Source organism: Grampus griseus, assembly GCF_964374135.1.
Source record: "Grampus griseus genome assembly, chromosome: 13".
NCBI classification, from domain to species: Eukaryota; Metazoa; Chordata; class Mammalia; order Artiodactyla; family Delphinidae; genus Grampus; species Grampus griseus.
Genome location: NC_139007.1, coordinates 74938446 through 74951895, shown reverse-complemented (window position 1 = coordinate 74951895; position 13450 = coordinate 74938446). Strand labels below are relative to the sequence as shown.

Genomic DNA, 13450 nt, shown 5'->3' with positions numbered 1-13450 from the left:
AGAATCCACCTGCCAATGCAGGGGACGCGGGTTCGAGCCCTGGTCCAGGAAGATCCCACATGCCACGGAGCAACTAAGCCCGTGTGCCACAACTACTGAGCCTGCGCTCTAGAGCCCGCGAACCACAACTAGTGAGCTCGCGTGCTACAACTACTGAAGCCTGCGTGCCTAGAGCCCGTGCTCCACAACAAAGAGAAGCCACCGCAATGAGAAGCCCGTGAGCCACAACGAAGAGTAGCCCCCGCTCGCTGCAACTAGAGAAAGCCCAGGCACAGCAACGTGGACACAGTGCAGCCAAAAATATAAATTAATTAATTAATTTAAAAAAAAAGAATCATTGTAGGAGTTTTTATAAAATACTAATCTTGAGGCTCACCTTCCCAAATTCTCATTTACTAGTCTGTGATGTGGCCTAAACATGGGTTGTTTCATTCTTTTTTTAAGTTTCACAGGTGATTCTGATGTGCACTCAGGCCTGAGAACCGTTGCTGTACTGTGTTGAATCCTGATGATTTTACCTTCCAGTGATTTAGGTTCCATTCTGCTTAATTCATCAGGAGAAGTTCAATGATCAGCTGGAGGAACAGAGACAGGAGCAGGCCCTGCAGAGGTATCGCTGTGAAGCCGATGAGCTGGACCACTGGCTCTCGAGCACTAAGGCCACTCTGGACGTTGCGCTGGGGTCACCCAAGGAGCCCATGGACATGGAGGCCCAGCTGGTGGACTGCCAGGTACAAAAATGTTCTTGAGGGAATATGCCAACATCGCAAGGCACATTTTTTAACTACAGAAAACATAATGGTAACAGAGCTTGGTATGGTTGTATGAGTTTTCACAGCCCGTATACTTTATACATTTAGAGAGTAGAAAAACAATACCTTATTAAAGCTTAAATGAAATCCAGGCTTGGACTTCATCTTTTGAAAAATTTTACCAAGAGTATCTACTCTTCAGAACATTTTCAGCTTCCTGAAGGACCATTCTTAAAGACTATAGATGCCAAAACACTTACGGTGTCTATTTGGGTGGCTAATGAGGAATGTAAGTACCCAACGAGAAGAATGAGTATCAGTGAATCGGACTGTGGATAAACACAACAGGAGCTGTCTCTAGGTGGCCTGTTGCAATTTTGGTTCTAATTCAGAAATATTATGTGGAAAACTTGGCAAAATTGTCAGTTATAGGCAGACAGATTGAACACGGGAAGGTTGTCTTCTGGAGGAGAGAATTTCCTTCCTCGATGTGAGGTCTCTAGAAATTAAGGTAAGGGGTAATGGCATCAAGGTTTTTATCGTAAGATTATTTTCTTGCCTCTTTATTATGGAAACCTTCAAGCACACATATAAGCATAGAGAATAGATGATAAACTCCCATGTACCAATCATAGGATTTCAAAGATTATCAGCATAGTAGCCTTTACACACGGGTGAAGTACGTTTTAAAAGTGCTTTCATTTAACTAACTAGCAAGTCTCTAGAAAACCCGGCCTGATCTGCAAGGTTAGATACCCATATGCACAACTTCATGTTTCTCCCATTTGGAATCGGAGGAAATAGGCGCAAGCCATTAATTATGAATGCCGCTGCTTTTCTTAATACTTCATATGTCATTCTGGTCATCCCTTTTATGATTTGAGATTTTTTTGTCATGTTATTATAATTTGGATTTTTAAATGCTTTGGACAACTTATTTATGTGTATTCGAAGCATCTCTGCCTTGATGGTGGAGAGTAGAGAGCCATGTGCAAGTATTTTCTATTCTTTCTATCATCTTTTCTGAAGCTCCTTTTCTGAAGAGACATGTATTTTTAGCATTCCCTTCTAGCACTCGAAATTACCCATGCACTAGCATTTCAAAATTATGTTTCGTCATTACTCCCATCTCTCCCTTTTGGATGTCTCTATTTTTATAGTTATGCATAAAGTCCATGGTTGAGATAATATATTTCAGGACTTTTCCAAAGTATTGAAATGGTATTTTTTAAAACTCAAAGCATGTGGAATCACACAGGTACACAGCAGTTCCTCAGTCAATTGATTCAAGCCTAATTTAAGCCAGTTGTATAATTATAAGTGTGGCTATCACGTGGAATTAGGGCCCCATTATGACTTTGGGGGCCCTAGGTACTTTGCTTCCGTGGGCCTCTTCCTCTGTAAAAATACTAAAAATTATATTTGATTTTATAATTGCTTTGGTACAGAGACTAATATAACCTGGGGTGGTATCATTATATATTAATTGTTATTATCTTCATTTTTTTTTTCTGATTTTAAAAGAACCTAAAATTAAGACATTTTCTTGTGTCCCCAGAAGTGTTATGGGCTCTCGGCACTGTGTCAGCTGTGCCTAATGGAAGAGACAGTCCTGCACAGAATGATATTAGCTCCACAAGCATAGTCCTCAGGAAATCGTCCTTTAAGCCCCACTTCATGAAATATTTCACTTTCCCACTTAGTTCTAGGTTTTAGGATCATACTTTCAGTCCTAGAAGTTGATGGTAGTAATTCTGATTTTGTACAGGGAAATAAAATAGCTTTTCTTATTAATGTCTAATTGAGTATAAATTAGAAAGTGCATTTCAAAGAGTTCAGAGTTAAGGAATATAAAAACAGAACAGTTTTTGTAGAAAATAATATGGTTGTTTGTTTTGCTTGATTATTTTAGTTATTTTTCTTTTTTGGGTTTTGTTTTAAATCGTACTTTGGAAGAGGGGAGACTATTTTCACTTCTTTTCTGGATTTAGCTTCCATTTTAGAAGAAGAAAACCTTGCAGCACTAGAGAGTTGCCACAGAAAGTGAAAGTAAAATTCTTAGGAAAACTTTCAGAAATGTGAGGTTAAAAATATGTTATATAAAAGACAAAAATAATAAAAATCAAGTAAAAAAAGCATCAATCTGGGAAAAAAATCAACCCAAAGAAAAATGTTTTGAAAGAGAGAGTCCTCTTCAAATTGACACAAAAAGGGCTCATCATGTGATGTCTTTACTATTATTAGTCACAAGCATAACAGTCTAACACTAAAATAGTAAAATAATCATAATAATGGGATAACACTAAGGAACGGTCTTTTCTACTTATCTGTTGGCTGTATAAAATGTGCTTTCCATATGTTTTTCATTATGTAATATCTAATCTTAAGAGAAAAATTAGGAAGCTCAAAGAAGTTTTAGAATCTACGTACCATTCTTGAAGGTTGTAAGAAAACTAGGTTAAAAAAAACAAACCAACCTGGAGGCATGATCTTTTGGTGAAAGACTAGTAAAGTGTTGGGTTTCGCTGTGAGACACGGTCTTTGCAGAGACTGGCAGGGTTTGTGAATTTCAGCCTTATTTCTGTTGTTCCAGAACATGCTGGTGGAAATAGAACAGAAGGTGGTGGCCTTATCGGAGCTCTCAGTCCACAATGAAAACCTGCTGCTGGAGGGCAAGGCTCACACAAAGGACGAGGCGGAGCAGCTGTCGGTGAAGCTGAGAACCCTCAAGGAGAGCCTCCTGGAGCTGCAGAGAGCGCTGCACGACAAGCAGCTGCACATCCAGGTGAGGCGCAGCCATGGACGCTGCATCTCTGCACGTGGCCAGTCTGGCCTCTGAGCACGCGACACGTAAAGGGGACAGCTGGGGAATGATACGTTCTTATGTACATACCTGCTTTGCACAGTCTGGCATAGGTTTTCAAATAGGTTTTGTAAGAATTATTTGAATGCAGACACCTGAAAATTGCAGCATAGGAAAAGAAAAGAAAATGAAAATAATTACCAAAATCTATCAAGTACATCATTTTAAAAAATATTTAAACATAGGTCATGGATGAAGATATCCTATGACACTCTTATATTTCTCCTTTATTTCTCCTATATTCTACTTTTCAGATAGACTCTTTATTTAGTGCCCACAACTTCAGACTTGTCGTATATTCCAGGTGAATTGAACCTTTTTACTATCGTGTGATGACCTTAACGTTCCCTAATAGTGATTTTTGTTTTAGATGACTAGAGCTATTTTTGGGTACTATTTGCCTCATATGTCTTTTAATTTTCCTTTGATTTCACCCTTTCTGGGTCCTTATATTTTAAATTTGTTTCTTATAAAGAACATTTAGCTATATTTTGTTGGTTTTAAACATATGTAGTCAGGAAACCTCTGACTTCTGAAGGGCAGGTTTAGTCCATTTAAATGTATTGTGATTATTGATATGTTTGAACTTTTATTCTTATTTTTTGTTTTCTGTTTTTGTCCTGTTCTTTCTATTCTTCTTTCTCCTTTTCAACCTTTGTTTATAAGTGGTTGAATGCTTTTCTTTGTCTTTTTCCTCTACTTTTTAATCATGCATACCTAATAAATTCTAAGTTAATATCTTAATCTGCTTCCAGCTCTATACAAGAAACTTAGAACACATTCACTCAGATTTCTTCCGATGCACCATGCATACTATTATTGTCTAATATTTTGATTTTGTTTTTTTTTAATCTATACAAATTAGAATTATTATTATCTTACACAAAAATTAAGCAACTGTGCGGGTATTCTCTGGTGGTCCAGTAGTTAGGACTCTGTGCTTTCATTGCTGAGTGCGTGGGTTCAACCCCTGGTCAGGAAACTAAGATCTCGTGAGCTGTGCAGTCCAGCCAAAATTAAAAAAAAAAAAAAATTAAGCAAAAGTTTATTGAGAAACTACTATGTGCCAGCCACTATTCTATGTGATAGAGTGAAAGAGCATGGGCAGCATCTATCTGTATCTGTATATCTATATATTCCATCTTCAAGGGATTATGTTTGGGAGAGACAGATAGTAATATAAAATTAAGGTGCATTATTATATGCTAAGTTAGAAGATGATAAGAGCTATAGGTGAAATACCCATAAGGCAGGTAGATAAAGGCAAGGCTGGGCGGATTTGCAGTTCTAAACAGGGTGGCCAAGGAAGCCTTCCTCAGGTTACGTTTGAAGGAGTGAGCCATGTGGACATGGAAGGATAGAGTTCCAGGCTCAGGGGGAGGCAAGGGCAAAGACTCCCAGGTGGGCTCCTACCTGGTCTGTTCAGTAAGCCCAACGGCTGGAGTGGAGTGAGCAAGGCGAGAGAGGTCAGACAGGTAACAGGGGCCCAGGGTGCAGAGGACCTTGTAGGCATCGTATGGGCTTTGGCTTTTTATGCTGGGGGAATTGAGAAGCCATTGGAGTGTTGGGGGACAAAGGAGTGACAAGATCAAATTATAACTGCTGTAGGGGATCAGGGTGGAAGCTGAGAGACCAGTTAGGAGGTTAGAAGTGATGAGGACTTATTAGATTGTGGATAATTGGGAAAGTGAAAACTCTGAGGAACAGAACTGGGGGAAGGAGGGCTAGTTAGGTCAATGGTTTCCTTAGGGATAGGTTAGGTTTGAGATGCTTAACGTACTCAACGTTAAGCAGTGGTTGGAATTCAAGAGACAGACCTAGACCGAATCATCAGCCTCTAGATGGTCCTCAAAGGCTTGAGACTCCATGAGTTCACCAAGGGTGTGAGGAGAGATAAAGAGCACCAAGTGCTGGGATGCTCCAGTGTGAAAAGTTTGGAAAATGTGGAGGAGCCCACCAAAAAGAGTAAAAAGGAAACACCAGTGAGGTGGGAAGAAAAGTGAGATTTGGGTTCCTGGAAGACACTTGAGGGTAAGTGAGTTAAAATGAGGACTGAGAACTGACCACTGGATTTAGCAACATGCAGGTCTTCTGTGACCCCAACCACAGCTTTTCAGTGAAATAGTGGAGGCAAAAAACCCTCTGAAATGGAAGTGAGAATGGAGAAGGGAGTTGGAGAGGAAGCGTGCAGGAAACTCAGGAGTTTCACTATAAAGAGGAACAGAGGAATGGAATAAACTATAAGAAGTAAGTTAGGAGAAATTTGTTCCATTTTAAGATCAGAGAATAATGACATGTTTACAGGGAGATGGAAACAACTCAGTAGAGGAAAAATGGATGAGAAAGAAGTGAGATTGCCGCAACAGTCTTCTTGTTAGAAGGGAGAAGATGGGATCAAAGGGGAGGGAGTGGTCTTGGAACCAGTATCAGGAGGGAGGGAAACATCTGTATCTGAGTACAGATGCTGGCAGGGGATATGGCACAAATATTATAGTGGGAGCTTAATGAACATTCACTGCGATTGCTTCTGCTTTCTCAGTGTAATAAATTTTTTTGGACTAAACTACGTATTTTCAGTTCTTTGCTAATCATATGATTACATGATCTGGAACATCAAGCCTAGTCAACAGAAAACTATTAGAAGCAATGGAAGAATTTCGTAAGAAGACTGGCTTATTAAAAGGATGAAATAGAGAATCCATAACTTTCCTGTATAAATAAAAAGTTAGCGAAATAATATACAATAATTTTCCATTTATAACATGAACAAAATATAAAGTATTTGAAATCTCGACATTTTAAAACCCGAGTGATACCAAAAATACCTGAAAAAATAGAGAGAAACTTTATTTTTAGATAGGAGTACAGTATCTTAAACATGTCAAATTTTCCTCTACTAAAACATAAATTTAAGTTATTCACAACTAAAATACTAACTGTATATATTTGAAATGTGACAAAATGATACCAGGTTTACCTGGAATAAAATAAACCTGAAAAAAACTGTAAAATTCTGACAGTAAAGAGTTATGAGGGGTTAAATATTCTTATATATTAAAATACAATATTACAATAATTAGTATTGGCACAATAAATGGATGAACAAAAAATTAGAATAAATATTCCCAAAAGAGATCCCAGTATACAAGGGCATTAGATAAATGTTTAAGGTGGCATTTCAAGTCACTGTTTAAAATACGATTCACTGTGTAAATAATAATAAAGTAATAGGGGACTTCCCTGGTGGCGCAGTGTTTAAGAAACCACCTGCTAATGCAGAGGACACGGGTTCAAGCCCTGGCCTGGGAAGATCCCACATGCCGCAGAGCAATGAAGCCCGTGCGCTGCAACTAATGAAGCCCGTGTACCTAGAGCCGGTGCTCCGCAACAAGAGAAGCCACTGCAATGAGAAGCCTGCACACTGCAACGAAGAGTAGCCCCTGCTCGCCACAACTAGAGAAAGCCCGCATGCAGCAACGAAGACCCAACACAGCCAAAAATAAATAAATTAAATTATAATGAATAAATAAAGTAATAGGCAAGCCACTTGAAATATGATAAACTAGATCCCCTATCCCACTCTTTACAGAAAAAAGTGCATCACAGGTGGATCAAAGATTTAATGTAAAAACTAAATCTAAAACGTTCTGGATGTATGGGTATTTAAAAAAAAAATCTTGGGATCGGAAGGACCTTTGCCAGTGTTCCCCAAACCCAGAATTTTAGTTTCTTTAAAATTACTACATAGAAGTGAGAAAGTTCTGTATGACCAAGAAAATATTAACCAAATTAAATGACATGGACAAATACGGAAGAAACTATGCAATTCACATGACCAGGAATTAATTCCCTTAATTTCCAGAAATCTTATTGTAAATCAATAAAAAAATAAGAAAAGGTCACCTAATAGAAATATAGACAAAAAATACGAAGAGGTGATTCAAAGGAAAAGAAATACAAATGGCCAATGAACGTATGAAAAAATACTTGAACTCACTATTAGATAAATAAATGCCAATAAAGACAAAATGCAACTTTTCACGTTAAATTCACATACTTTAAAATGCATACACAGTCTGACTTTATGAATTAAAGCAAAAAGTAAAATGTTAAAAGTATTAAAGTTGAACAAAACTAGAAGGATTTTCTAGCTGGGAGAGTATACCACAGTTCACTTAGTTTTATAAAAGTTATTGTCAATCTCACGCGTAATGCTTTTTTTTTCCCCTCATTTTTCCCCCATTGTTGGTGTGTGAATGAACTTCAAGAAACCAAAACAAAGGGAAGGACTTCAAGGTTTCCTGTCTGGGATAGTTATCATTTATCAGTCTCCAGTTGTGCCCTATGCCTAGAGGCAGGTAGGAAGGGAAGGGCCAGCCTAATACACAGGCACATCTAGAGGTTAAAGAGAGGAAGGGTGCTGGCACAGTTGCAAGGCCTCAGGGCCTGGGAAGGGAATATAAATGAGTGAAGCTGACCCAGTCAGGACCTTGGCAAGCTGGTCGCCTGTCAAAGAAGCAGTTGTTACTCAGCTCCAGAATTTACAGGCAGCATTTCTAGATCTTCCAGAGAAAGCATATTTATATCTAAAATTTTCCAGTTTTAAAACGTTGACATTTTATTCTAAAATTTTAAAATAATTTGTGTGCCAAACAAACCTATCCAGAAGCCAGGCGTGGTTCTCGAGCCGTCGCTTTAGAACTGCTGCTCTGACGTCTCCCCCGCCTGGCGCCACCAGTTACTGAGTAGGTGACTCTGGGGCAAGATTCTTGAACTTCCCAAAATGTGTCTCACTGATGTTTTCTGATCTGTAAAATAGGGATCATAGTAGTGTTTAACTTTTTAAAAAAATCCTGAGGATTTTCATGCAAGTAGCGCTTACAGGAAGTGCTCCAGTCTCAGTATAATAATAACAGCAACTGTTTGCAGGCCGCATTCTTTGGGAGGAAAAACTCCTGACATGCTCCGAGGCCTGGTCTGAGACTGGTAGGGCTGGTGCCCACACCCAGCAGATCCTGGCCGCAGGGATTCTTCACATGACTGAAGTTCTGACTCTGCCCGCAAGTGTAAGCTTCCCTGGGGATACTGCTGTGTGAAGTGTAAATACAGAAAAATGTGGCACTGTTTGCACTGAAATTGGTCGTTGTTTGTTTTAAAGTATCTATAAATACCATCATCTTTTCGTCTCATGAGTTCCCAGGATATAAAATATTGATTTTCTAAATACAATCGGAGCTGTTGAGATTATTTTTCCAACTGCAGGAATAGAGTCCAGTTTACATTATTATTGCCAGGAAAAGGACTATTTACCCCGGTGTACGGAGTTGATCTAAAATTAACTAATGTTAACTGGGGGAAAAAAAACCTTCCATTGAGTGTGGACGTCAGTGAAGTTGGGTTTGCATAATTCAGGAGAGCTGGAATACCTTCCTAAATCATGTGTGACCATACGCACATAATTCCTCAGTGCTAGTTATCTGTAAAATGGTCACATGTCTTATGGCCATTCTTTTTAACTAATTGGACTTCTAGGCACATCAGTGAATAATCCAGTTAGTTCTCCCCACCCCACCCCAAAATGGTTTCCTTCTCTCTATGACGCAGGCATATAATAACATCTCTCGAGTTACATGATGTCTTTCTTTGTAATAAGTTTAAATCATTTTCACACATTATCATTCATCTAAGGAACAGAGTTCACCCTATATAAATAATGAAATGCTTTATAAACAAGTGTTTTATTTAATGTTAAGCATTCTCCAATCCTCGCTAATGTTCCAAGGAATGTTCCTGGCAAAAATGGTTACTCTTCTAGTATTTCCACAATAAACAGCTCACGTAGCCCCACCGAGGCGGGATCCCTCTGGGTCCCACCTGGGTGGGGCTATGTAATCCACCTTATTTCCTATTCCCTAGATAGGTCAGAAAACTGTTATCAGACCTCAGATACTGTAATTACCATTATTTTATTCCTTCTGTCAATGCCTTCGTATCCCAAGGGGAAAGGAAAAGGAATTTGAACCGATTCTTAATCATTTTTTGCTTCCTGTGGTCCAAGACTGATGTTTCAAAATGATGAAATCAGCCAGAGAAAAACTGGCTAACTGAAAAACCAAACCTCACCACAGAGAAAATGCATACTAGCATCTGTTTTTGATGCTGCATAATTTCCTTTTTTCTCAAGCTGTGGATTCAATTAATCAAATATGAGTCCCCTTCTTAGATTTTGTCTTAGAATCTGAAATGTGTCCGTGCGTGTAAAAGTGGTTAAGTTGTCCTTAAGACCTAAGATTTCAACTGCTGTTTTTCCAAGTACAATTGGCATTTTTCCCCAGTGTGAGGAATTTGAAATCAGAGCTCTCAGTCAGACTATAGTTACCTGCAGAGAAGGGTGAGCTGGGGCCCTGAGGAGTTGCCACGGGAGTCTTCAGGCTGGGCTCTGAAAACAAACCTTTACTGAAGGGCAAAGCAGAGAGGAAGTGGCTGGAGCCCACAAAAGAGAGTTCGCAGGTCAGGACCATGGCCACTGTTTTGTCACTGGGGCTTTGACTAGGGACAGCTTTCAACCTGTTACACTGACTTCTTTGGGGTCATTCTCTACAGGTCTGTTTGGACCTGCTGTTTCCTCCTTGCCTGGAAAAGCCAGGATCTGGGTAGATGGAGCGTTCTCAGATGGGGGAGACTGCTTTGTGCAACAATGTGTGGCCTTCAGTCCTGGGGGAATGCCGGACCACCCCAAACCTCCCACCTTCAGGAAGATCACTGCTTCTCTGGAAGAGGCACTCCTGGGAGGGCGGGGAACGTACTGACCTGGGTGTCACTAGTCACCTGAAGGTCCTGCGAAATGCAAATAACATGTTTTAGGCCAGTGGCACGCCAGTTGTTCTACCTAAACCACCTTCTTTTACTGGGGAGCTGGGTCATCTTAAAGGAAAGCAAGTACCTGTGAGCTAAGGTGGCTCAGAATCAGGATGAAATATAAATAGTACCTATAGGTTTCACTGTTTGCTTCACTGCACTTCAAGCACGGATACAGATGTTGCCAGGTTGACGATCTGGAACATTCTACAGTTTAATTATGAGATTCTATTGGGTAAGACAGAGGGGGAACAGCCCCCATCTATTTCTCTGTAAGAGTTAGCGTACAGTTCTGAAAATAAGAGGAAGAGAAGGGTCTTTGTGGGCAGTCAGGCGGGCTGAGCTGGGGTGGCTGTACCCCATTCCGTGGTCAGAGTCGGCAGAGAGGAGCCAGAGGCTGGGGGAGCAGCATCTCCGCAGGACGACTCCTCTATGGAAGCACCCTAAAGAATGTTCCCTTTCTTTGCGCCTGCCCCCGGCCCCTCCCCTTGCTCCAGCCATGCTTGCCCTGTCTCTGCTCTCTGAGATGCTAAGCTTCTTTCCCCTACGGCCTTTGCTCCAGCGGTTCCCTAGGCCTGGAGGCCCCTCCCCCAATCTTTGCCAGCACTCCACACACATTGTCAGCTCTGCAGACGCCTTCCTCCCCAGCCTAAGAAACCCTTGCCCTTCACTTTCCATCCCATTATCTAGTTTCACATTCTTTGTAGCTCTTATCACCATCCCAGTGTATCTTGTTTGTTTATTGTCTGTCTCCCCAGCAGGGCCCTTGTCTGGCTTCTGGGCTGAATACCACCCAATGCCCAAAACAGTGCCTGACACACAGTGGGTACTGATCCGTATTTAGTACATGAGTCATACCAAAATGGTGTAATTTATCCTGTGACGTATAAATATATGGGAGTAGAAAGGCACTCATTCAGAACTAGTTCCATTCCGATACACCGTATTTTAGGGCCTGTTAAATTCCGTCAGGACAGTCTAGCAGGAAGAATGAACTCCTGCCCGGGTAATAAGTAATTACATTGGCTTTCTCCTTTAGCCATACTTTGTCAAAGCCAGAGTGGCAACAGATGGCAGCGGAGTCTAGTCCTGGTGGTGACAGTAAAGGAAATAAGATCTAGAGTTATATTCTCATGGAAAAAATTCCAGAATGGTATGTGGTGACCACATCAGTCAGCTAAAAATCCTAGCCTCTAGAGGACAGTTTTTTCCCCTCAGGTGTTTCTGAGTATAATCATCTCCCTCCTGCAAATGCCATAAATTCGGGGGGTTTTGTGTTACCGTTTTTTTTAATGTGGTCTCATGTCCACATGGAGCCACTTTGGTATCATTATTCAGACCACGCTAAAAAGGAGCTGTCACTCTGTTTTGGTTAAGGTCTTCCAGTGGGTAATATGACTCTTGATTTCTGCCTCGTTTAAAGCAGGGGACAGCCCAGGAGAAGGAGGAGAGCGATGCTGACCTGGCTGCCACTCAGAGCCCCGGCGTTCAGGAATGGCTGGCTCAAGCTCGGACCGCGTGGACCCAACAGCGACAGAGCAGCCTCCAGCAGCAAAAAGTAACGCACTTCCTGACCTTCTCACCTGCAGACAGACCAGACGAACACCTTGAGAGAAATGTTTTAGAAGGACAGGTTCCTTCTGTACTAAAGATAGAATGCCCCTTTATCTTCTCTTTGGACAGAAGCAGGACCTGGCTGTTTCCTTTCCATGTACTTACTTGTGACCACTGGAATGACTGGTCATTTTAAAGTCGGTTCTCAAAGAAGAGCTTGTGCTTACTTTTAAAACAGTGTAACTCAATTATAATCTGCCCTCTATTTCTAGTCTTGCCTCTATTATAAATAATAAAAACCTCAGAAAGGCCTCTGAGAATTGGTAAATGTCTGAGTTACATGTTTTTAAAAGAAATGATATTTGCTTTCAGCGCTCAAGTAGATACCATCACAAAATAGGATTGCAAGTTACTGCCAGGTGAAACAAACGAGCTTTGATGACTGAGAAGGATTGCTCATTGATATCTTCACTTTATGGAGAGGGCATATTAAAATATTTTATCAAAGAGTAGAGACATTTATTATAAATAATGAAAAAGTAAAACTGAGGCCATTGATGATCCAATTTATCAAGTGAGTGGGAAATTGAAGAGAGCTGTTGCTCTCAAGGGTCTCTTTCAGTTAGAACAAGGCAGTATCGACTTTTGAAAAGTGAAAGTGCATTTTGTACCACTTGGGGGCACCATTGCCCAGCAAAAGTTTCTTTTCTCATTGATTTTTTTTTTTTTTTTCCCCCAAGATTATTCAGAGAGTATCTTTTATCAAAGCCAAAGAAAGTTACAGAAGACTTGGAGACATGTCTGAACAGTTACCTAAACCACACCTTTTGTGTAATGTGCAAACTTAAAAACTTACTACCAAAGTTCTCTGAGAATTTTCTAGACATAGAGCTGTGATTGTAGACAATAATCATAAAGTAACAAAGATGTTTTTATTTGTCCTTTTCCTTGAGCAGGAATTGGAACAGGAATTAGCAGAGCAGAAGAGCCTCCTCCAGTCAGTAGCCAGTCTTGGAGAGGAAATTCTAACCCAATACTCAGCTGCAGAGACTTCTGGTGGTGTTGGGTAGGTTTCTTTCATTCTTTTTTTTTTTAATTCACTAGTTTGTTTTATTCTTTTAGATTCCATGTTTAAGTGATATCATACAGTATTTGTCTTTCTCTGTCTGACTTATTTCACTAAGCATAATACCCTCTAAGTCTGTCCATGTTGTTGCAAGTGGAAAACTTTTCATTCTTTTTTATGGCTGAGTAATATTCCATTGTATATAGGTACCACATCTTCTTTATCCATTCATCTGTTGATGGACACTTAGGTTGCTTCCATATCTTGGCTACTGTGAATAATGCTGCCATGAACATTGGGGTGCATGTATCTTTTCAGATGAGAGTTTTTATTTTCTTCAAATATATACCGAGGAGT

The 13450-nt window shown here is 40.3% G+C and overlaps 1 protein-coding gene across 7 annotated transcripts in view; it reads left to right on the top strand.

Moving 5' to 3' along the window:
* Positions 1–13450, top strand: part of SYNE1 (spectrin repeat containing nuclear envelope protein 1) — a gene marked incomplete at its 5' end in the record, with an annotated part of 457248 nt that overhangs the window by 303261 nt on the left and 140537 nt on the right. For 4 of the 7 annotated variants that reach the window (XM_082668956.1, XM_082668955.1, XM_082668954.1 and 1 more), the window contains 4 exons: positions 558–731; positions 3346–3537; positions 11897–12031; positions 12984–13093. In XM_082668956.1, the coding sequence (XP_082525082.1) occupies positions 558–731; positions 3346–3537; positions 11897–12031; positions 12984–13093 (611 nt within the window). The remainder of the gene's footprint in view (positions 1–557; positions 732–3345; positions 3538–11896; positions 12032–12983; positions 13094–13450) is intronic. The other 3 variants (XM_082668958.1, XM_082668957.1, XM_082668959.1) reach the window with 1 other exon arrangement.